The sequence below is a fragment of the Dasypus novemcinctus genome, chromosome X, assembly GCF_030445035.2.
Source record: "Dasypus novemcinctus isolate mDasNov1 chromosome X, mDasNov1.1.hap2, whole genome shotgun sequence".
Taxonomy (NCBI): Eukaryota; Metazoa; Chordata; class Mammalia; order Cingulata; family Dasypodidae; genus Dasypus; species Dasypus novemcinctus.
Window position 1 is genome coordinate 17,426,205 of NC_080704.1, and position 24,452 is coordinate 17,450,656.

A 24,452-nucleotide genomic window follows, 5' to 3' on the forward strand; every position below is an offset into this window, starting at 1 on the left:
GAGCAGAAACTACCCAGGGAGCACAGTGGTTGGCAAGCCTGACCAACCACACTTGTTTCCAATCTTCACTAAAGTCTTTCTGTATGGAAACCTGATTTTCTAAGCAAAGCCTGGGCTCTTCCACGTGTTAAAGAGGTGTGCTGGAAATCAGTGAATTTTTTCTTTCTTCCTGCTCTTCCCAAGCTGACTCAATACAACTAGCTCCCCAGCGTGTCTTTCAGATGGGGAATGTTTTCAACTTGCTACTGTCAAAGCTATGTATGTTCAGAAGGATTTGGAAGCAATCCAAGTAGTGTATGCTAGTTATTAATACAGTTCACCAAGTATTTCCAGCTTCCTGTCTTCTGAGGACATGGGAGGACTGTACTTCCTGGTCCCTTGTGGTTGGATGGGACAGCAATCAAGGGGCTGTGGCCAGAAGTCAAGTGGGGCACTTGTGGGCCAGAGCATTTAACTGCCATGGCTCTCTTTCGCTCTGCCATGGTGACTCACATCAGTCAAGATGAGGATGCTCAGTCAGCTTTGTCTGGACACGGGGTTGACCCCAGATGAACCTGGATGGTCATGTGGCATGAGCAAGAAATAAACCTCTGTCATCAGCCACCAAGATTTAGGGGTTGTTTGTTGTGGACAAACACACGTCCTGGCCTAGCCCGAACAAGTATCTGACCGGAGTATTAGAGTTTGCCATAGTTTACTAATCTTCACAAATCACTTCACAGGAGATGGAGGCAGAGGTAGTGCCTCTCAAGGAACCCAGGGGTGCAGGAATGTACCGAGTGTCCAGATGCCACTTTGCCCATCTCTCTTCATGTGACCACCAGGCTGGAATGATGGCCTAAGGTGACTTCCTTATGTTCGGCTCCTTGAAGTCAGCACTTTATAAGATGGCTTGTGGCTGGAAGGACACTGGAAGATTTTTTCATACCTCCACCCAAACCTGGTCCTAGCCCCACAGGAAGACAACACAGGGTGAGTCTACTGCCTTAGAAAAAGGGCTTTAGAATTTTAAAAAATCATGAAATCAGACAAGTCATGGTGAGAGATGTCAGACTATTTGACTTGATAGTTTCCAACCAGGGTATCTCAAAATCCTGGACACCTAGTTCATCCAGTCAGTGAATGAATACTTTTTTAGAAACTACTCTGTTCCAGGTTTTGAACTAGGTGATGGGGACGCCACAGTAAAAACAAGACCCTAAAGAGCTCCAGTGCTCAGAAAGCACTAAACCTGTACCCAAGCAAATAAAAAACGGCAGGAACTGGGAAGCTGCTGTGGCTCAATCGATTGGGCTCCCGTCTACCATACGGGAGGCCCTGGGTTGGCATCCCAGGGCCTCTTGTGAAGGCAAGCTGGCCCGCACCCCGTGGAGAGCTGACGGCCTGCGCCCGTGGAGAGCTGGTGCAGCAAGATGACGCAACAAAGGGAGACAAGCAGACAGAAAGAAAAAAAAATGCACAGTGAATGGACACAGAGAAGAGACAGCAAAACAAGCTGCAAGGGGGGGGGGGTAAAAAAATAAATAATAAATCTTTTTAAAAAAAAAACAGAAACGGCACGTACTGATGAGTACCATGGAAAAGGTGAACCAGGGACACGATACGGAGCAAGGGTCAGCCCTAACCCAGCTTGTGGCCTGTTTTGGTATAGCCCATGAGCTAAGAATAATGTTAACATTTTTAAACAGTTGAAACAATCTAAACGATTATTTCATGACACATGAAGATTAGATAAAATTCAAATTTCAGTATCCATAAATAAAGTTTTATGGGAACAGCCATGTCCTATGTGATCTGTCCTGGCGACTTCTCCAACCTCAACAACTGCGACTTTTATCCCCACTCGCCCCACTCCAGCCACACTGGTCCCCTGGCTGATACCCAAACACCCAAGCCCACTTCCTGCCCCCACCACGGCCGTTGCACCAACAGTCACCTCTGGCCCCCTTCTTTCCTTCAGGGGTCTGCATCACTCAAAGAGCACTAACTAATGTTAAAGTTCCACTGCCCTGAACCATTATCATCCTGGAGATGCTGTCCTACTAAACTTTAATTTAAACAGGAACATTAAAATGAAGCAAGTTTCTTTTTTGATTCTCTTTTAAGAAAAAGTTAGGGAAACTGGACATGTATAATCATTTGGTGCCACCTCATTATACCTCACCACCCACTCAGATTTATGCCCAAATTTCTGTGAACCCTGGGCAACCCTTTCCTTCAAGGTTTAATTTGGCTAGAGGGTGTGTGTGTGGGGGGGTAATTTTAAATTCATTTTAAAAGCATTTCTGATACAGATGGAAAAAAATCCCTAATAGTATTGCTAATCTCACATTTCCATGTGCAAGGACATTGACTGTCACGTGTAAAGCCAACTGCTTTCCAGCAGTGCCCCATCAAAGAAAATGATATTTTAAAAGTAAACTGGAAACACTTAAGGCAGGGGTTCTTAACCTTTTTTATTTTGTTCCACGGACCCCCCTTGCCAGTCAGGTGAAAACCATGGACCCCTTACTAAGTCCACACTCCACTGTGCGTTATTTAATAAATACATCACACCTGCACCAACACGTCCCCACAAGAAGAATGTTTTCGCTCTCCTGGAGCTGATTTCCTAAGTGTGGCATGTGGAGGCAGACAACACACAAACCCATAGCATGTCAAGGGCGCCAGATGCCATGAGGAAACTCAAGCAGAGGGAAGGGACACAGAGTGCGATGAAAACTTTCATTTTTTACAAGAAGGTTTTACAGTCCTCCTCGGTGCTAGGTCCATGAGAGTGTTCCTCCCTCTGCCCACCTCTCTTCAAAACCACCTTTTTGTCCCAGAAAGAATGGTGATGGCAAGCCTGGCCCTAGGATGTCCTTCCCCACATCCTCACTTTCTGGCCTTAAACGCTGCCCGGTGTTTCAACTTACACTAGCGTCCCCTCCGAACAGTTACAGGAGCCTGAAAGTACTTCTGTGGCACCCACGCCAACAGCTCCTAGTGACTCCTAGACAGTCACACTCATGTCATTTGAATGTAGGCATCCCGATTTCATTAGTCTGACCATTTGTGCTTGGGAAGGTACTTTTTGGGGATCAGCAGCATGTGAAAGATGCAAACTGAAACAAATCTGTTTGGCAACTTCAACTTGAATCCACTATATCTACTGTTTAGCTGTTAAGTTTCTCGGTAAAGCAGAACACGCTTTCTTCTAGAAATAAGGCTAACACAGTGCCTATGCTTGGCTCACTGGTGTAATCAGATTAGCTGCCTAGATGTGAGGTTTATTTCTGTGTGTTCCCTCCAGCTTTTCTAATGTACAGTTGGGAAGGTCATATATGGTTGCACAGGCTGTGCACTGCACAACTCTTGGGAGCTCCATCCACATAGACTCACATCAGTATGTGACAGCCCTGAGTAAAATAGTGTAGACACTCTGGGTGTTTGGTAAATAAATTCCTGCAACCTCAACTTCACTACCTTGCAGTTCACATTAAACTTCCTGCCAGCACTATTTCTGGATGCTTTGAGAAACAAATCTTTTCACCAGGAATCTTAGAGCCTTTCTAGGCCATTAAGGGAAGCCAGCCTTCACACAACTTCCCAAAGTTATTGATACAGATATATCAATATCATGCTAAAGGAATCAATTCCAGGTCGTAAAAGTCTTTCCCAACACTTGTCTGGCAAAATATGTTTCTTTCTTCTTCCTCTTCCCCTCCACTACCTTTCATCGGTAGAAGAATCTTGCTGGAGGTAGGACCATTCAAAGTCTACGTAAAACCAGAATAATTCCAAGATGCACAGGAACGGACGATACCTCTAACTTTCCTGAGAAGTGGCTCGCCAGATTTCATGACCTCGGTGTCACCTGCCTTCTCCTGAAATTGCCTCTGACCTGAATCAATTAACAAGGGCTGAGATTCACCTTCCATGTTGAACTCCAGGAGGCAACCCTCACAAGTCCCCCACCCTATTTCCATTTCCAAAGCCACGTACTGGAAAGCCCATTGACTTGATTGCTAATGAAATGCTCCAATAAGTTCTCATCCATTTTTCTATCAGGCATATTCCTTTCCATAAAAGGCATCCGAAACATTTTTCATTAAGTTCGTCATTTATGTCCTTGTCATTAAATGTACTGAAGTACATGCTTCTGTATACAGATTTCCTCTGAGTTAGTAACTTTTAACTGCCACTTGCAGTCATGGCATATTATTGGTGCCCAGGGTACAAAAGAACCCCCTGCATCTTATATCTCGAATATAATACTTCCTTGTACAACTTATTTTTTAAGTTAATAGTCCTGTTCTAGACCTTCTGTGGCTAAACCTTTACTATAGATCCCCAAGGACTCTAGAAAAAAATAATATTAAAACACGAACGTTGAAAGAGGTCCATTATGGAGGCTCTCTGGGGACAGATTTATGAAGACAGTTTCTGAAATGAGAATATACAGTTTGGGCATTTGGATGCTTCCATGTAGATGTTGTGGTAATAAGATCTGGAAGTCCCCAGTGTAGTCACCGTTATCACAATAGGACAGAGGTGCTGGAGAAGATGGTTTCTAAGCCCAACTTTTTCTCACCACTTGAAACCAGCAGAGAGGGTGGGAAACTAGATAGAATTGGAAATGTGGTTGAGCAATGTATCAGGTGAGACCACTTCTTCTTGGGTTGCTTCTATGGTGTTAAGTCCACTTTTCTCTCTTCCCCTGCCACTAGTTCTTATAGTCTCTGCCAAGATTCTAGGGCCTAATAAAAAGCAAGACACCCTGAGGTGCCCCCTGCACCATGAGAGCCTTGGCTGATCCTGATATCCTAGTTAGTAAAGAACCTCCCTTGTCCCTCACTGGAATTTTCTGATGCTCGACAATTTATGTTTCTCAGCAGGTATTTACTGGGTGCCTACTATATTCTCAGCACTCACGTAGGTGCTTGGGGTGCAGCAGGAAATAGGACAATGTTTTTTTGAATTTTCAATTCACACTCATGGACCCCTTGAAATCTTTCCAGGAATCCCTTCAGTCCACAGACCCCTGGTTAAGAACCCCTAATGTAAGGCTTTGCTATGCCAAGGACATCAAAAGAATGCTTAGTGTTAGTGCTCTTTAAAAGAGCTGAGAAACCTAAAGGATATATTGCTTATTTCAAACAACACAATCTCTTCTCTTGTACCTTCAAATAAATGGATATTTTGAAGGTGAAATGGAAATATTTTACAACTTGATGAGCCCAGCACACGGAAAGAATTCCTGAGTTAAAACTGAACAACCTGAAAAGTCTTACTTGCCTCAAACAAGTCAGACTTTTCTTCTCCTGTTAGGTTTGCTCAAAATTGGCTTCCCTTTTACCTACAGCCTGGCACTGAGCCCCATCATCAAGGCTGGTGGCCCTAAGGTGGGTTGGACGACGGTGACTTCTCCCAGGAACATTTGGAATTTTAAAAGTTAGAGAGGTGGAGGCGGCTGGACAAGGCAACTCTCTATCCCCAACAGGGTGGCTCACCCTTTTTTCATTATCTACCCCCACTCCCCGACATACATCTCCTGGAGCCTTTTAACCATTTTTTTTCCTAATCACTTCCTTCCCATGAAACTTTAAAACCACAGATAAACTGTGTATCTGTTTATGTACTGTTGCTTTTTCTGTCTATCATCTATCAACCTATCTCTACCATCTATGTCTTATATATAAAGAGAATAAGGATTTCTTTCACTGCCCAAGAACCAATTTTCTCTTGTTGGGAAACTACTCCTCCCGTTGGGAATGCATATCCTAACGACAGTTACAAAAGCTCAGGTTCACATTTGCTGCTCTGCTCACGGCCAGAAACCCTAAATCATTAATGACTTATCCACCGTACTTCAATCAAAATAGTTCCATCTGAAACATTTTCAAAATAAAAAGCTTTAAAAAAACTTAACATAGTCTAAGAAAAGGATAATTGGGCACACCATTGCTCTAGCAGTAACGTGCCCACTTATTTTATTTTTGCATCACTCTCAGTTCATGGGCTTTACCTGATGTTTGCTCACGGAGCCAAAGTATTCTGGATTTGATTACTTTTGAATTTTACACGCGTTTCCAAAAAGAAAACCAAACAAAAAACTTTTGAGAAATCATTGTTCTGGGTGATGGCAATGACCAATTTGCAAAACCAGATCGAAAATGTCTTTAGGAAAGTGCGGTCAGCTTTGATTTTTAGAAGAAATAAACTAACCATTTCTGCTCACAGACGACCTCAAAATAATGGCCCACAAATATATCTGTGTCCTAACAGCACATCAGGGCTTCATTAGAAAACCACCAGGCCATGTGCATATACAACTGAGGGGAAATATCCCCATCTGACGAAAATGTCAGAATGCTTATGTTCCATTACACTCCAAAAAAAAAAAAAAAAAAAACCCAAACAAACCAAACCCACCAAAAAAACCCCAAACAATCCACCCCATTTTCAAACACACTTGGCAAACATTGGAGAGTCAGCCAAAGAAATAGAATAGTCATTAACAAACTCAGGATATAGTCTGTCCACTCCAGGAGTGTGCTGCATTTTTTTTTTTAGTGTTTCAAAAATAGCAGGGGCAAAGAAAGTCCTCCGTATAAGCCAATAACAGAAGTGCTCATCACAGTACAAATCGCGCTCACCTACCTTCACAGGTCCGTGTTCGGAACTGGAGCCCTGCATCAGCTGCAGGTAAGACATCATGAAAATATTCACTGCTGCCCACCGTGTATACATTTTGAATATTGTAATATCCACTGACTATCAAGCAGTTGACGTCAGGCAGCTAGAGAAAATTGTGTCAAAAGGCATCTCTTCTCCAGAAGGAAAGTTCAAAACCCCCGGACCTCACAGGAAAAAAAAAATAACCCATCAATTGTGATCAAAAGCCAATGAAACGTCTTCAATTAAGCAAGGTGTGTTTCTGCACGATCTTGTGGGGGGAGAGAGAGGGAAGGAGGGAAAGTTTTTAAAATGTCCTCATGCTCTCAAAAATAATCAGGAAGGGGGCCATGTCTTCCATCTGACCTTGTCAAGCACTCTAAATCCATTTCGTGGCCGGCCAGTTTAAAACATCTCTCCACCCTATGCCGCTGGTTCCAGAAAGGAGGTGATGCAGCCACCAGTGTTTGGAGCTAGAGAGAGCTGGAACCGAGCTCTGGATTAGAACATTTTTCACAACCTTCATGGATGCTTGCAGAAGCATGTGTCTTAAATCTGACACAGACTTTGGCAGAAAATGCAGGGAAGGCTTGGCGGCGATCCGGTTGCATCCCTCCCAAGAGCAGGGCAGTTTGAAAAGGGACTTCAACGCTCAGGACTGCTGTTATTTTACAGCAGATAACCTGTAACATGAAACCCCAGCATGCAGTCTTGACTTCAACTGTTTTAACTTAATCACACTACTCAGGAAGGGGCCTCAGACACACATCTGCTGCTGGGGACACACGGAAAGCAATCAAATCTGCTTAAGAAATCCGCATGTGCACAAAAAAGGGCACACGAGCATCCACACGCACGTGCAGAAACAGGCATTCATGAAAGGTTTTGTTTTTTCTTTCACAGAGGCTTAGTAACAGGACAAAAGGAAGAACGCTGATTTTCAAAGAAGCAATAGTTAGGTTTATTTGCAGGTATCTGGAGGTGCCACCAAATATCCCCCATGCATTGCTACAAAAACCATGTTACCACGATAGGGTAGACTTTGTTATAAGCACTGGCTATGTCAGCTTTGGAACTTGAAGGCACAGAATGGAAGCCACAAATGGCAAAATTCTCGGAGGCATGGAGACTCACTCTTGCACTCAGCACTAGTTTCCAATCTGCGATTTCCAGGTTTTGGCCCTTTCAAACCCATTTTTGCCATTTCTGAAATCGAGAATGGCCTGAGAAATCTCTTCATTGGTGTTCATCACAAATGGACCTAGGGCAGAAAGAGACATTCAGAAAATTCCAGTGACAACAACACTGTCCTCGACCACTAGACACGGTACCATATTTTTGGGGTTCTTTTCATGAAACAAAATCCAGTTGCATGGGAATGGTAAAAGGCTGCTTTTGCAGCATTATAACCACTGAGGATTGTAACATGGGTTTCTTGACTAGGATCGTGTGTGATTATAAATGATAAAGGGAAACGGACTTTGGCCCAGTGGTTAGGGCGTCCGTCTACCATATGGGAGGTCCGCGGTTCAAACCCCGGGCCTCCTTGACCCGTGTGGAGCTGGCCATGCGCAGTGCTGATGCGCGCAAGGAGTGCAGCCCCACGCAAGGGTGTCCCCCGCGTGGGGGAGCCCCACGCGCAAGGAGTGCGCCCGTGAGGAAAGCCGCCCAGCGTGAAAAGAAAGAGCAGCCTGTCCAGGAATGGTGCCGCCCACACTTCCCGCTGACGACAACAGAAGCGGACAAAGAAACAAGACGCAGCAAATAGACACCAAGAACAGACAACCGCGGAGGGGGGGGGAATTAAATAAATAAATAAATCTTTAAAAAAAAAATAAATAAATGATAAAGACCAAATTTCAGATAAATAAATGCAACTGCACCTCGCCCATTCATTGCCAGTTCCTCATCAGCAACGGCCGTCTCTGTTCAAAACATTTGTGGGCTTGGTTCTATTCCATCCCTTGTTGTAGGGGTAATTTCTATAGCATTAGCTGATAACCAGAATTGAACTGATCTGATAGAAATAACTGGCAGATCTCGCCATGGTTTTTTGTGTGGAAGCTGTGTATTTATCAGCAGAGTTCTGAGTCAGTTTTGAAAATTAGCAGCACTTCATTGGCAATAAACAGAGATTACAAACGTTTTCGGTCAAGACAGCATCATTTTTTTTTTTGGACATCTCCTGGGGGGTTGGCAAATCTTTTCTGTCAAGGGTCAGGAAGTCAATATTTTAGACTCTGTGCACTGCAGAGTGTCTGTGGCAACCACTCAACTCTGCTGCTGAAGCGCAGAAGCAGTCCGAGACAACAGGTCAAAGAACGGGCAAGGCAGTCTTCCAACAGAGCGTTCTTGACCCAAACAGGGGCGACTCTGACCATGGGCCGTGCTTCACTGAAGCCCTTTTGAAAAATCCCGGGCTTGGGATTCAGGTTTGGCTACAAGTGTGGAAGGAGTCATCCCGTCATCTTCCAGAAGGCCAAGTGCCCGCCTCATTCCTTTCCTTCACACATTGTAGGGGCAAAGGAACCCCATCCCGGGCCGCATCACTCCCACGCTCTGCTGGGTCACACAGGGCCAGGTCTTGGATGTCATTAGCCATCTCTTGAAAACTGTTGACATCAACCAGGCTGCCGAGGTTCCTGACATTCATTTTATAGAGGCCCCTCCTCCGAGGGGCTTTTCCTCTGCGACCCCAATGAAAATATATTACTCCCAGGGAAGAGCACATTCCACCCTCTGAGCCATCGTGAATGTGTCAGCATGATTTTGGCGAGCCCTTTCGTTTAAACCTTGAGAAGGAGCACACAGGCTGGCAGGCCTTGGTGATGTCGGAGACCTTGTGGAGACTGCAGAAAATAGGATGCCAAGAGGAAGGGAAAGCTTGGAGAGGGCATCTCCATTCATTCATTCATTCATTCATTCATTCGTTCATTCAATCACCCCTCTACCAAGTATTTACTGGGTGCCTATTAAAGGGCAGGCACTGTGCTAGGAGCTAGAGACCTAAAGATGAAAGACAAAGGAGTGATAGAGTCCCACCCTTCCAGGAGCTCCAATTGAGCGGCCAGTCAGGTGTGAAAATAAATAGCTACAAGACAGTGTGATGCATGGGATGATAAAAATACGTAAAAGCCATAGAGGCAGCGTAGAAAGGGCAGGCGAAGAGTCACCAAGGGATGCTGCTCAAAAAGGCATGCAATGGGGAAAATCTGGTAGAGGGATAACAAGCTGGAGGACTTGAGGAGAGCAGCAAAGTGCTGGAAGGGGGCAAAGAATGGGCACCTGATATGTAGGAAGAGGCCAGATCCCTCTGGGCTTTGGGCACCATCTGTAGGGAGTTGGGACATAATTCTGCAGGCCATCAGGAATCACTGAAGGGTTCTGCAGGGAATGACCAGATCAGATTTGTAGTTTTAAAAGCCAACCTGGCCTTCAGGGAGAGAAGGTGCCTGACTCGGAAGGTTGGGTGAATGGTGGCGCTGTTAAGGGGACACAGGAGGATGTGTGTGGAGCAAGGAATTGAGCTGCGACCCACTCAAGATGGAGTTGCCCGAGGCAATAAAATGGCTTCTGAGCAGAGGTGCCCAGGACATTGCTGGAAACCTGGACGTGGGACTCAGGGGAGAAATTTCATCTGCAGATGGGCTATATCAGATAGGGAAGAAGGAGAAAGCCCTCATATGTGGAATAAGCAATAAATCCACGAGGCCCCCCAGAGAAGCCAACTTTTTAAGGGACATGCTAAGGAAAGGGAAATAGAAGCCTGAAAATGAGAAGCAGTGCTGGGTCAAAGATGGATTTCCTACATATCATGATGTTGCTATAATTTGGACCTGTGGCCCACTACTCCCAATCTCTGTCCCCTCCCTCCCCAACTATTGTTCTAGAAGAAAAGTACACTTCTGGGTGTCCATTCTGGAACATTCTGCCACGCTTCTCAATTTATAATGTGCACGTGCATCACCTGGGCATGGCAGGCTCTGGTGGGGGGGAGGGGGGAGGAAGAGGAGGAGGAGGAAGCCAGTGTACAGTAAATGGTAAGTGCTACATGAGTACCTGTTCAGTAAGTAAAATATCTGGATTTCATTCCCCTCATCATAAAAGGGACATGACTATATCACTGGTGAGGCTATTTCCCACTCCAGCGTTATACAATACCTTGCACTTAGTTTGTGGACACACAATTAAAGACCCACAGTGATAAGAGAAGCAAGGGTTTTCAGCTGATTAGTTAAACTAGCACGAGTTTCCAAAAAGTTGAGAGACGATTGTAGTTGTCTTTAAACATACAAAGGTATAAGAAAATCTTAAGTGAACGTCTGGGATTAAAAAAGTTAGAAAACAAACAAACAAGATAAACAAACACACCAAACAAACTTCCCCAAATGCTTTGTCTCTCATCAACTGAGATTCCAAGGGAGGGGGCATATCTCTTTTGTCTGGCTGAGCGGAGTTTGTATGTGCAGAAGCATCCAGGATTTCCATGGTCCAAGTCACTGGGAGAGGAGTCACATTACCCGACCTAGGGCGGCTTCAAGCAGTTCCACCCCATTAGTTCATCTAAATCAATTGGACACTTGTCTTTCATTCTTGGTGCAGAAAGCACTTAAGACTTCTTTGCCACATATCCTTTTCCAACCAATTTCTAGTCACTGTTCATCAAGATTATGAAGTGACCCCTACCCAGTCAGTCTGCAGGCTTCTTCCAGAAGAAGAAACTCTTTCAGTACAGTTCAGTTGAGAACCACGAACCTTTGGAGTGGAAACCAGGAGCATATAATATCGAGTCAGATGCTGCAGGCTCGCTGGGCAATTATTTAATGGTTTCCCCTTATGTTATTAACAGAACAAAAAGGAAGACTACTTTAAAAACAATTCAGTGTTCTTTAAATTTATGATGAGCCAGGTTTTTCTGAACTCATTGTGTGTACCTGGGAATTCATGCAAAGCAGGGTGATGCCAGGAGATTTTAATGAATGTTAAATTGAATAATTAGGTCGCGGGTCCATGTTTTGTGGACATTTACCTAAATAATGAGTAGGGTTCTAGGTGCTTTCAGATACTCCTCACTTAACCCAACAACAATGTTACAAGATGCCAAGACACAAAGAATTGAAGTGACTAGAAATAGCAGGATTTTCTGCTTCTAGGTACAGTCCTATTTCTTTCTTTTTTTTAGTCATATTTCTATTATAACACAGGTACTTATATTTATTTTCTAAATAATCAAAGAGTGACAAAATATTTTGGAAACTTTCAAAGATATTATTCCTAAGAGGTTCATAGTTTTAATTAAAAATACAATAAGCTACAAGGACAGTATTGAAATCACTATTATTTGGGGTAAAGAGAAAAATGATACTCAAGTCCCCAGTAAACCGTAAAATCTTTTTAAAGTTGAACTCCCCTATGAAACAATGCAAACAATTATTATTTGTGCATCCCCAGATTTCCAAGCACAAGGTCCTCCTCATGGTTAGGGGCTGAAGAAATGCTACTCTAAAAGAAAGAGTGAATGGAGGTAGAAGTAAGCGCCATGTATGTATTTTCCTCTGACAATAGAGGAAGGAAACATTCAAAAATTTGTAGAGGGACAGGACAAAAAATCCACCTATTCTTACCAATAATGCTATACATATACATGACGTTCAAGGAAAAAGAAAATCAGCCCAGAAAATCGCCATCACTTGGGGCTTACCATGTTGGACAACTGGTTCTCTTATGGGTTCCCCAGCAATTAAGACAAAGTGGCATCTCTCAGGATCCTAAAAGGCAACAAAGAAAGTGTCAAACAATAACCATGCTTAGTTTTGAACGTCAAATTTGGAACAACTTGAAGCTGATATGCGGACCAATTGGACAATGTTTCTAATTCTGAATATAAAGATGGGAAATATTTTCTGAGCAACACTCACTAGAGAAAAGTTTATTCCTTAAGAATAAGTAGACTGGGAAACGGACTTTGGCCCAGTGGTTAGGGCGTCCGTCTACCATATGGGAGGTCCGCGGTTCAAACCCCGGGCCTCCTTGATCCGTGTGGAGCTGGCCATGCGCAGCGCTGATGCGCGCAAGGAGTGCCCTGCCACGCAAGGGTGTCCCCCGCGTGGGGGAGCCCCACGCGCAAGGAGTGCGCCCGTGAAGAAAGCCGCCCAGCGTGAAAAGAAAGAGCAGCCTGCCCAGGAATGGCGCCGCCCACACTTCCCGTGCCGCTGACGACAACAGAAGCGGACAAAGAAACAAGACGACAACAGAAGCGGACAAAGAAACAAGACGCAGCAGCAAATAGACACCAAGAACAGACAACCGGGGGTGGGGGTGGGGGAAATTAAATAAATAAATAAATAAATCTTTAAAAAAAAAAAAAAAAAAAAAAGAATAAGTAGACTAAGTCAAGCCCAGCAAAATACTATCCTTTTCAAGTTAAAGAAAAGGACATATAGATTAAAATTTTCTTAAACTGGAAACATCTTCAAGACAAACTATGGGATTGAATTGACTTACTCTAGGGTTTATAGTTTCCCACTATCGATATAAATTTTAAAGGGAAGATTATTTATGCAAATCCAGAAGTAAAGATGATGACTTTTGACATTTGTTGCTTTTATATAAAAATGGGCCCTATAAATGTTGCATTAAATGGAGCTTTAAAAAAACAGCATCCAAGGGACATCTGCTCACACAAACTTTTCTCCAAGAGTCCTATTATGTTAACATCTCTAAGAGTTTAGAAACAAGGATTGGAATTTTTTTTGCTCGACACTGAAAAAACTTTTTAAAAAATGATAATATCCAGTCTTAGTACGGCTGCAGGGAAACATATACCTTCATATTTGTTTGGGAGATTCTAAATTGGTACAATAGTCCTTCCAGAGGGCAGTGTGACAATATGACTCAAAAACCCCAATATTCCTGATATCCCCTGACACATTAGTGCCAGTTTCAGAAATATAATGTAAGGGAGTAATCAATTCCATACAAAATTTGCTCACTGTAACATTACTTGTTATAGCAAAATTGGGCATAGTTATCCAACAATGAGGGATTGGTTAAATAATTACGGTATGCTTATAAAGAAGAAATATCGTAAGTCCATTATAAGTATGTAGTAAAATGTTAATAATATATTGTCAGCTTTTAAAACATCACTAAATGATAAATATACTATGATTCTAATTTTTAGGGAAAAAACATGTAGTGAAAAAGGGAAAACATACACCAAAATGTTAGCACTGGTTATTTCTGAGTGATGGAAAATAGGTAAATTTTTTCTTCTTGATGCTTTTCTGCATTATTTTTTAAAACTTTGCCACAATAAATGTGTTGATTTTTAAAGTTTAAGATATAAATGCACATATATATATATATAAACACATACACATATATTTAAAGTTTGTGTTTGTGGAAACATTTTATAGTCAAATGCATTTCAGGCTTAATGGCTATTAGATCTTCAACTCATTAAATAAAATGATTCATGTATTTGAAGCAATAAATGTGTTAACTCTAAAAGTCCCATTTTTAAAATAAAAATCCTAAAACTATATATACATTTCTATAAATTTACTTAATTAGAAATAGGTGCTTTAACTTGGAATTAAGGGTAACTGTCGTTCTGTCGGAGGGTAATGATATATGTACTTAGGTATACTGATCTACTTATCCACTATAACCAAGTTTAGCTGGAATGATATTTCCCAGCACCCCTTTGCTGTGACTTAGTGCTGAGCAAAAGAAAAATCTGTGTGCAGTTTGGAAGGTGGAAGAGGAAGAGTGCCCACTGCTTTCAGAGCATTGTGGTTGTTAGGTCTGGTGACAGGCAGACTAGGAGTGCTGGTCAGTTTCAGCTTGTCCTCATCTCCTCCATACCATATCCAGCTCTTCTTCAGGACTAGTGACCTTGATGACAAAAGCAGCCCCAGGCATTTGGCTGTTCAACCACAGACTTCTCCACTAGAATTCGTCATCAGTTTCCCTTTAGTGGCCTCATTTCAGTGACTGGATGTGCTCAGCCTCCCAAACTGGCTGGTTGGCAACTTCTCAGAACAGAAACTGAGCTTCTGCATGACTTAATTGTATGCATTTGCTCTTATGAGACTTCATTGTTTATCTTTATTTAGGTCAATGGAAAGATAAAACAATCAGCTATTACCAATTTTTTAAACAGTAATTGTTTTGTTTTGAACTTTTGCACAAATAAGCAAAAAAATCATCTCTAGCTTTAATAGTGTGTTTTGTTATATTTCTGTCTTTTGATGTTTATTTTACTCAAATGCGGTATTTGGCCAACACTCATCTTTACTGATGTAATGGGTTCCCCATGATTGGTGCCAATAAAAAGCGTAAGGTTACCCTCAAGTATGGCTGTGAAGATGGCCTTTGAGGAACTGCTTGCCTGATTTTTACAACCTTACAAGCGCGTTTGCTAATCCATGAGGCTTTAGATCTTCTCAATAGGGCACTAGTATAAGCACAGGTCTAAGGAGAATGAGCCTTTCATGTCAAACCAATGTGCTACAAATTGTGCAGCCAGCCTTGCAACCGTCACTCAGGTCAAACTCTAAAGTGCCAAGTGGGGGTCATTCATGGAACAGAAGCTGTTCCAGGGCAAATGGTGCAAGCCCAGGATTAAATGCCACAGTGGCCCAGAGTTATCCCAACTCTCTTAAGAACCCTGGAAGTGCTAAGTCTGTTTTGAAGCCAGTGTTGGGGTTTGGGTTTGCTCCAAGAAGTCAGCGGATCTGGCTTAAGGACTTTTAAATCAAGCATAAACCAGCATCCTGCAATAGCTACCCACCATGGCAGACTTCAGGATAATGGGCACGAGAGTTAATCCATCCTCTGAGTGATGACACAGGAGTCCCGGAAGCCTGGCATGTCCTGCCTAAAATGGGCCAACTGCTATGGGATGGGGGGAGAAAGGCGTGATCTTCTATGTCGTCCCTTCCTTCCCCACCTCCCTGCCCAGCAATGGGCTATGCTAGGGGAAATTGCCTCGGCTGCCAATCAACCATGGACATGATGGTGGAGGACACGGAAATGAGGAAGAGTGGACAGGCAAGAACAACACACGCAGAAGGAGAACAGGGGTCAAATCAGCCCCTCCTTCTTGACCACAGCTCAGCACAAATGGCATTGGGGGCAACACTAAGAAATCACATCGCCTCCTTTGCCTCATCCTCAAGCATAGTCAGTTCCAAGCAAGGAAAACCCTGTGCTGAAGCCTGAGTGCGTCAGGGTCCCCAAGGGCCTTTTTTCTAGCTGTAGAAACAGTTGCAGGTCCTTAGCCTTAGGGCCTAAGGTGTGAATCCTCATTAGGCAACATGCAACCGGCCTGACTGTTCAGTGAGGTGTCTGGACTAGTGAACTTTCCAGCAAACATGAATGGGCACCCACTGTGTGCTAGATGAAGGCTTGGCAAATGTTCTCCATAAAGGGCTGGAGAGTAAATATTTTTGGCTTTGTGGGCCAGAGAGCCTCTGTGCCAACTACTCAACTCAGCCGATGGGGCACAAAATCAGCCACAGACACTGCATATGTGAATGGGCACTGGCTGGGTTCCAACACATCCTTATTTACAAAACAGATTTAGATTTGGACTGTGGGTCATATATTGCCATTCCCTGTGCTCCATCCTAGACTCGACCCTTGACACACTAATCTTTCATAATCCTTCCACCAACCTCACGAGGCTGGCTTCATTATTCCCATTTTGGAGACCAGGAACCTGAAGCTCAGAGAGGTTGAGAAATGCATCCAAGGTCAACAGCTGCCAAATCAGAGAAGCCAGGACTCAACCCACATAGTCTGCTTTCTGGTGTGATCTAAGATGAACTTTCTACTACCTCGTGGACATAAGCAGCACATGCCCTTTTAAATGCCAATTTTTTAAAAATCCAATTTTTCTTCAAAAAGTGATGGCTCAGGCTATGCTTAGGCACAGCAACAATTAGAGAAGGGCATGGAAGGGAGTGAAGCCCCTGAAGTGGGGAGAGCTGCTTGCCAGTGATTGGATGGCTGCTTGCTTCTGGCTCTTTCCTGCCCACTGCTCTTCTCCCAGCTGCCTCCTGACTTTCAGGCTCTCCTTGTCACTTATGGGTGTTCAGGTTCGGCTTCCAGATCTTATCACCAACAATGTGCTACCTGCCGCTGCCAAGGGAAAGCAGAACATGTCCAAAATATCCTCTGGGGAAGCGGACTTGGCGCAGTGGTTAAGGCGTCCGCCTACCACATGGGAGGTCCACGGTTCAAACCCTGGCCTCCTTGACCCGTGTGCAGCTGGCCCATGCACAGTGCTGATGCATGCAAGGAGTGCCCTGCCACGCAGGGGTGTCCCTCACGTAGGGGAGCCCCACGTGCAAGGAGTGTACCCCATAAGGAGAGCCGCCCAGCGCGAAAGAAAGTGCAGCCTGCCCAGGAATGGTGCTGCACACATGGAGAGCTGACACAACAAGATGTCGCAGCAAAAAGAAACACAGATTCCCGTGCCGCTGACAACAAAAGCGGACAAAGAAGAACAACAGAAGAGGACAAAGAAGAACATGCAGCAAATAGACATAGAGAACAGACAACTGGGGCGGGGGGGGGGGGAGGGAGAAATAAAATAAAATAAAAAAATCTTAAAAAAAATATCCTCTGTCGGTAGGTTCTGGCCTGTGTGTAGCCTTCTGGGCCTCTTTCCTGGGTTAGGTTGCAATATATGCAGCTGTCATTGCTGTAGGTCAAAAGTGGCAGTTTTGTGTGGTTCAACCTAATACTAAAGGGCAGAGACCTTGAGATAAGCACTTCCTCTGGTGTTATGAGGTTTTCCTTCTGTTTCCTTCCCAGGTCATGGCATTGTAGCGGATGATTCAGGCAGCAGGAGGTGGGCTGCCAGAAAAGTGGGCTAAGATGTAAGCATCTCTCAAATCTGTGGCATTAAATGGCACCAGGACCAGAGGGCCAGGGGGAGTCAGTCAAACTACCTCTCCATCAAACCGAAATAGTTTTCATCCCTACTTTACAAAGTTAAGCTGATTTTCAAGAGTGGTTTGTATGATCATCTTCTTGACCCCTTTTATTAGACTGCCCCAAAGCACTCAGATTGGTTTCACAGGCTCATGAGATGGTAAGTGAATTACAAGAGAGGGTGAAATAGACATGGGAAATAAACTTGGAAACCTGGGGAAAGAAATGCTTCCAGACTCCTAAGATATTAGAAACTTTACTGAAAAAGCCAAGGTGTCATCACGAAAGGATGATGAAAGACACTGCATCCTCCTCCCAGTTTCAGATGGGGGCTACCTACAAAGGGCTCCATTATGTGCCCCCCAAAAGACATGTTCAAATCCTAACTCCTGGTCCATGAATATGACCTATTTTGGAAACAGGCTCTTTGAAGATGTGCTCCAAAGTGGATTAGGGTGAGCCCTAATCTGATATGACTGGTATCCTCATAAGAAGAGAAGAAGAAATAGAGACATGGAGAAGAGAAGAAGGCCATGTGAAGATGGAGGAGGCAGAGACTGGATGACGCCATCTACAAGCCAAGGGACGTCAAGGGTTGCGCAAACCCCAGAAGCTGGAAGAGGTAAAAAAAATCCTCCTCCAGAGGTTTCTGATGGACCATGGCCCTCCCAACACCTGGATTTTGATCTGGAACTGTGACAGGGTAAATTTCTATGCTCGAAGCCACCCAGTTTGCAGTACTTTGTTCTGGCAGCCCTGGGAGACTAAGCCAAGCTCCAAGTGAGGATGCACCGCACCAGGTTTCTACTTCTAGAACACCAATCCATTTACACACAAGTTAAAAACAAAATAAAAACAATGATATAAAGAAAACAATTTCACAGACAAGAAAGATGTGTTGCCTCCAGCCTCAAATTTCTAGGGGTGAACCAGAGGAATTTAACGTGAGTCTAGAAGATGGGAAATCAGTGTAGGGGAAACTTTTAAATAAACCAGTAGAAATAACAGAACTTAACGAAAGGGGTTGATAAACTTGACTGTGTGCCATGACTTCTTTCTAAAAGATGAGAGAGAAAAAAAACACAACACTCCAGCTACAGAGGAGATTGAAGGATCTTCCTGGAAACTAAGCAGAAAGTGCAAGTTCAGAAAATTAAAGGATTTTTAATACTTACTTTGTTTTCCACTTGGACGCTATCACCTTCCCCCAACACTGCTGTGTGATGAGGTTCTATTTTTTGTTGTGCCTCATCAGGTCCTACAAAAAAGATGGCCCACTAAATTTAATACTTATTATAGTACCTTTATCCTCTGGTTACATATTTGGTCAACTGCACAGTACCATGTTACTAACTTCAATTTCAGACACAAGAGACTTAGGAATCACCTTAAATCATTTGGTTATTAGATTTTCTATTACCAAAGTCTGAAACTGGCTGGCTTTTGATGTAGAAAACAACAGGAAGGTGGAAGCTGAATTGCATTTCATTTTCACTCTTAACGTCATACCCAAATAGATGTTCAATTAATAAAGCAAAGTCCTTGGCATTATGTGCTTATAAGAGTGTTACCTTGGGTAATTTGTGAACCTCCTAAGAATTAAGCATACTTAGGAAAATTGCTGTTGCATGGATTCAAGTACTTATTGAGCCTCTACAATCCCTTGATACAATGGGGAAACACAAAGATGTGCAAAGAAGGTTCTTTGCATTCAAATAATTCAACATCTCATTTCTCATTGGTTAAGTCTGAACACAGCTTTGCAGGATTAGAAACACCTTCAGGACACAAAGGTAGGAAAAAGGGCATTCTAGCAAACAGGCTGCACAAAAGGGGCTGGGACCTCCCCTCCAGGAGGGGAAGAGCGAACTTTCTACCATCGCCAGAGCTTCTGGTGATTGCGATGCCAAGAGTTTCAGGGATGTAGGCTGGCTTCAGCCTGAGGAAAACTTGAGAGCCCCACGTATCCACATAACACGGAGAGCTCTCGAGTGCGGGTATGGGAGGGTAACACAGCCCGATGCACGTCTTGAAGAAATGACAACGGGAATGAATGGGGGCCGGGTGAAGACAGCAGCTAGTGCTGCCCATGAGGTGTGTACTGTTAACAGTCTAAGTGAAAGTGAATTAGAGTCTGGCCTGGGACAGGGGACACAGCAAATCAGGGATGGACTTGAGAGGCAGAGCGGAGAACGACTCAGGGGGCAGTGGAAGAGGGAAGTCTAACAGGATTCTCACAAGAGCAGAGGGATGGAATGATCTGACGGTCACACGGGGGTTCCACAAAAGAGCGAGAAGCCTGAGTGGGCCAAAACAGGCAGAAGAGGTTGTGGAGAGGGGGTGGGATTTAGGCTGAGACTTCCAGTTGGATAAAAAGCCAGACATGTCAACAGACAAGAGGGAGAGCCGTCCAAGTGGGGGGAGCGGCCCCCGCAGATGTGCAGGGGAGCCCCCCTGCCTGTCTTTGGACGTACACACAAGGGCCTCCATCTCAGCCCCGTGAGCTAAAGCCAAGGGATAAGTAGTCAGGAGGAAGCGCTCATCTAGATGAAAACAAGAGCTTCAGGAGTCGTTAGATGAACAGAAACATAATTGGGGAATTTTGTGGCTATGGGTTGGGGTCCAAACAGTGCTCTATTTTCTAGATTAATCCTCCTTCTCACCTCCACTTTGGAGCCAACCTATGAGGGCTCATTGTGATGCCTGCAAAGCTGAAATAGGGTTCAAATCGAGCAGTACTCCTTAACCTGGAGTTAACGTGCTGCCAAGAAGTCCGAGAGAATTCAGGGCATTTGCAAACTTGAGTGGGAAATAGATTACGTCTTTATTCTCCCTAACATGGAACTGAAAGGCAGCCTTTCCTTCAAAAAGCCAACAAATCACGGTGGTATTAGCCTGATCCACGACTGTGTCTCCAGGAGAAATGATAGATATTTTCTTATTACTTAACAGTCTTACAGGTATCTCAAACTATCATTTATGTTAACCACTGCTTCGAATTTAGAGTAGACCTGCTGCTAGATCCAGTTTTTTCATGTGGTTTTTTAACCTTTTTGATAACTTTACTGCATTCACAATTACTCAGAGTGGCAGGGTGGGGGGGGGGGGTAAAGATCTACTGCCCCCAAAAGATAAAGCACCTCTGGCCTAGAGGCAAAGGTGTGTTGGTTAATGTTTAACAACTGGCTTTCATGGTGCAGGGATGGGGGGGGCAGGGAGGGAGACGGGCCGCATTTGGAGTGTGTGCCAGTTTCCATGGTGTGAACAGTCCCAATTTCAAACTACCAATATGACATCAGGAAACAGGAGCACAATCAGCTCCTGTGAGCTGACGAAGGCCGGCCCCAGCACACCACTAAAGGGCTCTTCTCCATCCACGTTTAAGTCAACAGATGCCATGGAGGTGGGTGATGAAATGTCATTGATTTCCCACTCATGCAAGGATTTGGCAAGAGAAAAGAGGTTCGGGAATCGAAGAAGAATCTCATTTAGGTTGGGTAATATTTAAACTGAGATACGGAGGAGGTTATCTCAAATAAATGATTAAGCATGCTTTACTAAGACTGCCTGGGGGCAACAGGCCACTGTCTTTATCGTCAGTTAATTCATATATAACACCCTTTACCCATGTGGGCCACTCCTGGCCCCTAACCTTATCACTTAAGATGTTTCATGACACATAAGCTAAGCCTGTTTATCCAGCCACTCCATTTCCTTTCTGATGGAATGAGCTGGCCAGAGACACAGCTGGCAAGAACGCTGAGCTGGGATTTCTCTGCACCTCCCATCAGGATAGCGTGCCTGGCTGCAGTGTTTATTGGTCAGGGAGGAAATCTTAATGCAGAAACAAAGAGCTCTGCTCATCCACAGGGCTCTAATTCTAACTGTATATGGGATGCAATATCTACAGCTCTCCTTGCTGGCAGGCGGGCTGGCTCGCAGTGTCTATCCTCAGGCAGACCTTACTTATAGACACTGAAGTTGGGCTTCTAGGTTCAACATCTTGTATTATTCCATGAAATATTTCAAACAGGGTCACAGAAGTGCAAAGACTGATTCTATCTTCAGTTTCAGGTCATTTCTGTGATATTTCACCTACCTGATTATCTCCTGGACCTAAAATAAGTCTTAATGAAAATATATTTTACTGTTCCTAACTACTTTCAGTGATAAATAGAGCCAGATCAGATACTAAATAGTTTCCATCGAGAATCTTTGCCAAGAATGTTAAATCTACTGGTGCAACTGAGGAAAACTGAACTGAAAACAATTAAATTGCAAATAGCTTTTGTTTGCCTCAATAGTCGAAGAAGGGCAAAACTACTTTAAGACCTATGTTCAAGTCAGCACTTCATCTTCAAGGTGTGAGTCATTGCTGTGCAGCTTTTTGCCATACAGGTTCTTCTTCTCTTTACGAGTATAGCTGGCCCACTTGCTCTCTATTCCCCGCATTCTGGAACTTCCAGCGTAGGTTTTGGTAGCCTCAATTTTATAAGTATAGTTGACGCCCTCTCATCTCATGCAATCGTGATCCTTATATTGAAAAAGCCACACTGCCTCAACATTTTATTTTAACGTAAAGCATAAATGTGCAGTCATTTGCCAATTTGTAGAAATACAATCAAGGTGAGTCTGTTGATTGGACTTGGTCCTTTCTTTATAAACCACACCCATAATGACTGCACCACCTAACTTCTAGATTATCATGACTTCCCCAACTTTTTGCCATCATCTCTCTCAAAAGGCATTTTTTTTTTGCCATTCAGTTTTACAAAGCACTTCATTTAGCTGTTCTTGAAATGCCCACTCACTTTTCACACTTATTTCACTGATTTCCAGCTTGTTTAATTAAATTATATGATTGCAACTAGCGGTATTAATGGCATAAACAGATTTGAGAATGAACACAACTGCCTTTAGGGTCACTAGAACCCAGGTGATGCGAGGAAAAGTGGTCAGAGAGACAAAGAGGAGGTGGACGTCCTGGGTGCTTATTCAAGGTGAAGGCCAAGGAATGGGAAGCACTGGTGAACACAGTGGCAGCCAATTAAGGGAGCTTCTATTTTATGCTTGTGCCATGTCCTTTTGTAAGATCCCAGAAGCCATGTCAAACTTTGGAATATCAGCCAGAACCAGGAGCAAAGGGCTGAACACAAACTAAGCCCAAATAATTTCTTATTTAAGTAGATTTGGTGGAACTTTTTACCAACTGCATAAGCCAGTTTGTGTTCAATAACCACAGCCATTTTAAGATTTCTAAATGTAATGTTTTCTAGGTATCAATAGTTTACGGTCCTTCTAAGAGACCGGCAGCCAAGGTGATAAAACATACCATGGTTTAGGGATACAGGATATAAACTCTTCTATCCTTTTGATCTCTGTGTTATTGTGCAATCTTTTTCAACACAGCTGCGGGGAAGGGGTTCAGCACTCCTATCTTTGGTACCTATTGGCTTTCTGACCATGGCTTTTTATTTTGTTTTTATTTTCTTTAATCATATGCGGCACAGGTTCCAGCTGAGGGCTGGTCAAACTATTTTTTGCCTCAGTAAAAGATTGCTGTCAGAGGTCTCCCTCTCTCCTGTGCAATTATGAAAGCTATTACTCAATAGTCAGCTTAGAAGGCTTTCCACTGTTGGGGGAAAAAAAACCAAATATATCAGAAATTAAGGAGATCCCTGAAAAGCATAAAGCATTTCAAATGAATACATTTCTTTAATAAGAAAGTGCTAACTCTACTGGCCTTATTTTAGTTTGCTTCATTTCTCTTCTTTAGGATGTCAGGTTGGAGTATAGTGTACTCACCTTGAACTGTAAAATGTCTAACTTAAGAGAGCTACTTAGATGTCCGGCATTTTTCTGATGTTCAAAATGACACCTGTTTGTATTCAAACAAAATCTACTGATGTCCATCTTTTAAACGCTTCCTGCCATCAATAGTCATCATAAAATTTTATGGAGTATCCCCGGATCATTTTCTCAACCCAAATTGTAGTCTGCTTATTCCAACCCAGTACACTAAATAAATGTGTGTGAGAAATTTTTTGCAACAGAATGGAGGTGACAGACATTTTGGAAAGAACAATTCCGAGCTTACTGGTGGTTGGCTGATGCCATCCTGGTTTTATGGGCAGGATAAAATAAAGGCAGTAAAATCAGAAAAGACTTTGTCAGGCTTCTCTCTATGGATTGTATAAATCAGTATACACTCAATAGCTATTTCTGCTTTGTCATTTCTTTCTCTCTTGCTATTTGTTTTTGCCTCCCCCCCTTTTTTGTTTTTTTGCATTAACACCCCGATGAGGGGGTGGGGAGAAGGAACTGAAGGAGATGAAATTTAAATGAGGTCATTTGGCCCGGCACTCATTGGCTAAAGCAGAGTCCCTGAGAGGCCAGTTTTGTGTGCTGAGTTCTCTCCAAGGTGCAGTTTCCTCGGGACAGATGTACTTTAGTTCCAAGATGATAGACCAAGACCCTATCACCTGCCAGATCTCTGACACTTGTGACCCAGGGTCACGAGGGGAACCAGGCCCAGGAAGGGTTGACTCAGAAAAATCCTGTCTCGTCTCGAGGGAAGCAAGTGGGCAGGCCAGAGGTCATTCTTAGCCCACACACCGCAGCACTTGGCACTTAACTTCTCAAACAGAATGTCAGGCAACCAGGCTGCAATTACTGATGAGAACCCACTTTGCAGGTTACTCATTAGCTTTTCTGCCCTTGGCCCCCTATAATGTCATTTAAACCCAAATCACCTGGGAGCTCTGCTCTTGCTCAGGAGTTGGCAAACTCCCGCCTCCAGCTGCCTGTTTACATACAGGCTGGGAGCTAGGAAAGGCTTTGACATTTTC

General features: G+C 43.7%; 2 protein-coding genes across 4 annotated transcripts in view; both read right to left on the reverse strand.

Annotated features, from left to right (window-relative positions):
- Positions 1-7,270, reverse strand: part of VEGFD (vascular endothelial growth factor D) — a 32,422-nt gene extending 25,152 nt beyond the window's left edge. For both annotated transcript variants that reach the window (XM_004449062.2, XM_004449061.2), the window contains exon 1: positions 6,643-7,270. In XM_004449062.2, the coding sequence (XP_004449119.1) occupies positions 6,643-6,732 (90 nt within the window). In that variant the 5' untranslated portion in view covers positions 6,733-7,270. The remainder of the gene's footprint in view (positions 1-6,642) is intronic.
- A 324-nt stretch (positions 7,271-7,594) lies between these two features.
- Positions 7,595-24,452, reverse strand: part of PIR (pirin) — an 87,846-nt gene continuing 70,988 nt past the window's right edge. For both annotated transcript variants that reach the window (XM_004449063.5, XM_004449064.4), the window contains exons 8-10: positions 18,780-18,862; positions 12,359-12,425; positions 7,595-7,918 (exon numbers count right to left, since the gene is read on the reverse strand). In XM_004449063.5, the coding sequence (XP_004449120.1) occupies positions 7,806-7,918; positions 12,359-12,425; positions 18,780-18,862 (263 nt within the window). In that variant the 3' untranslated portion in view covers positions 7,595-7,805. The remainder of the gene's footprint in view (positions 7,919-12,358; positions 12,426-18,779; positions 18,863-24,452) is intronic.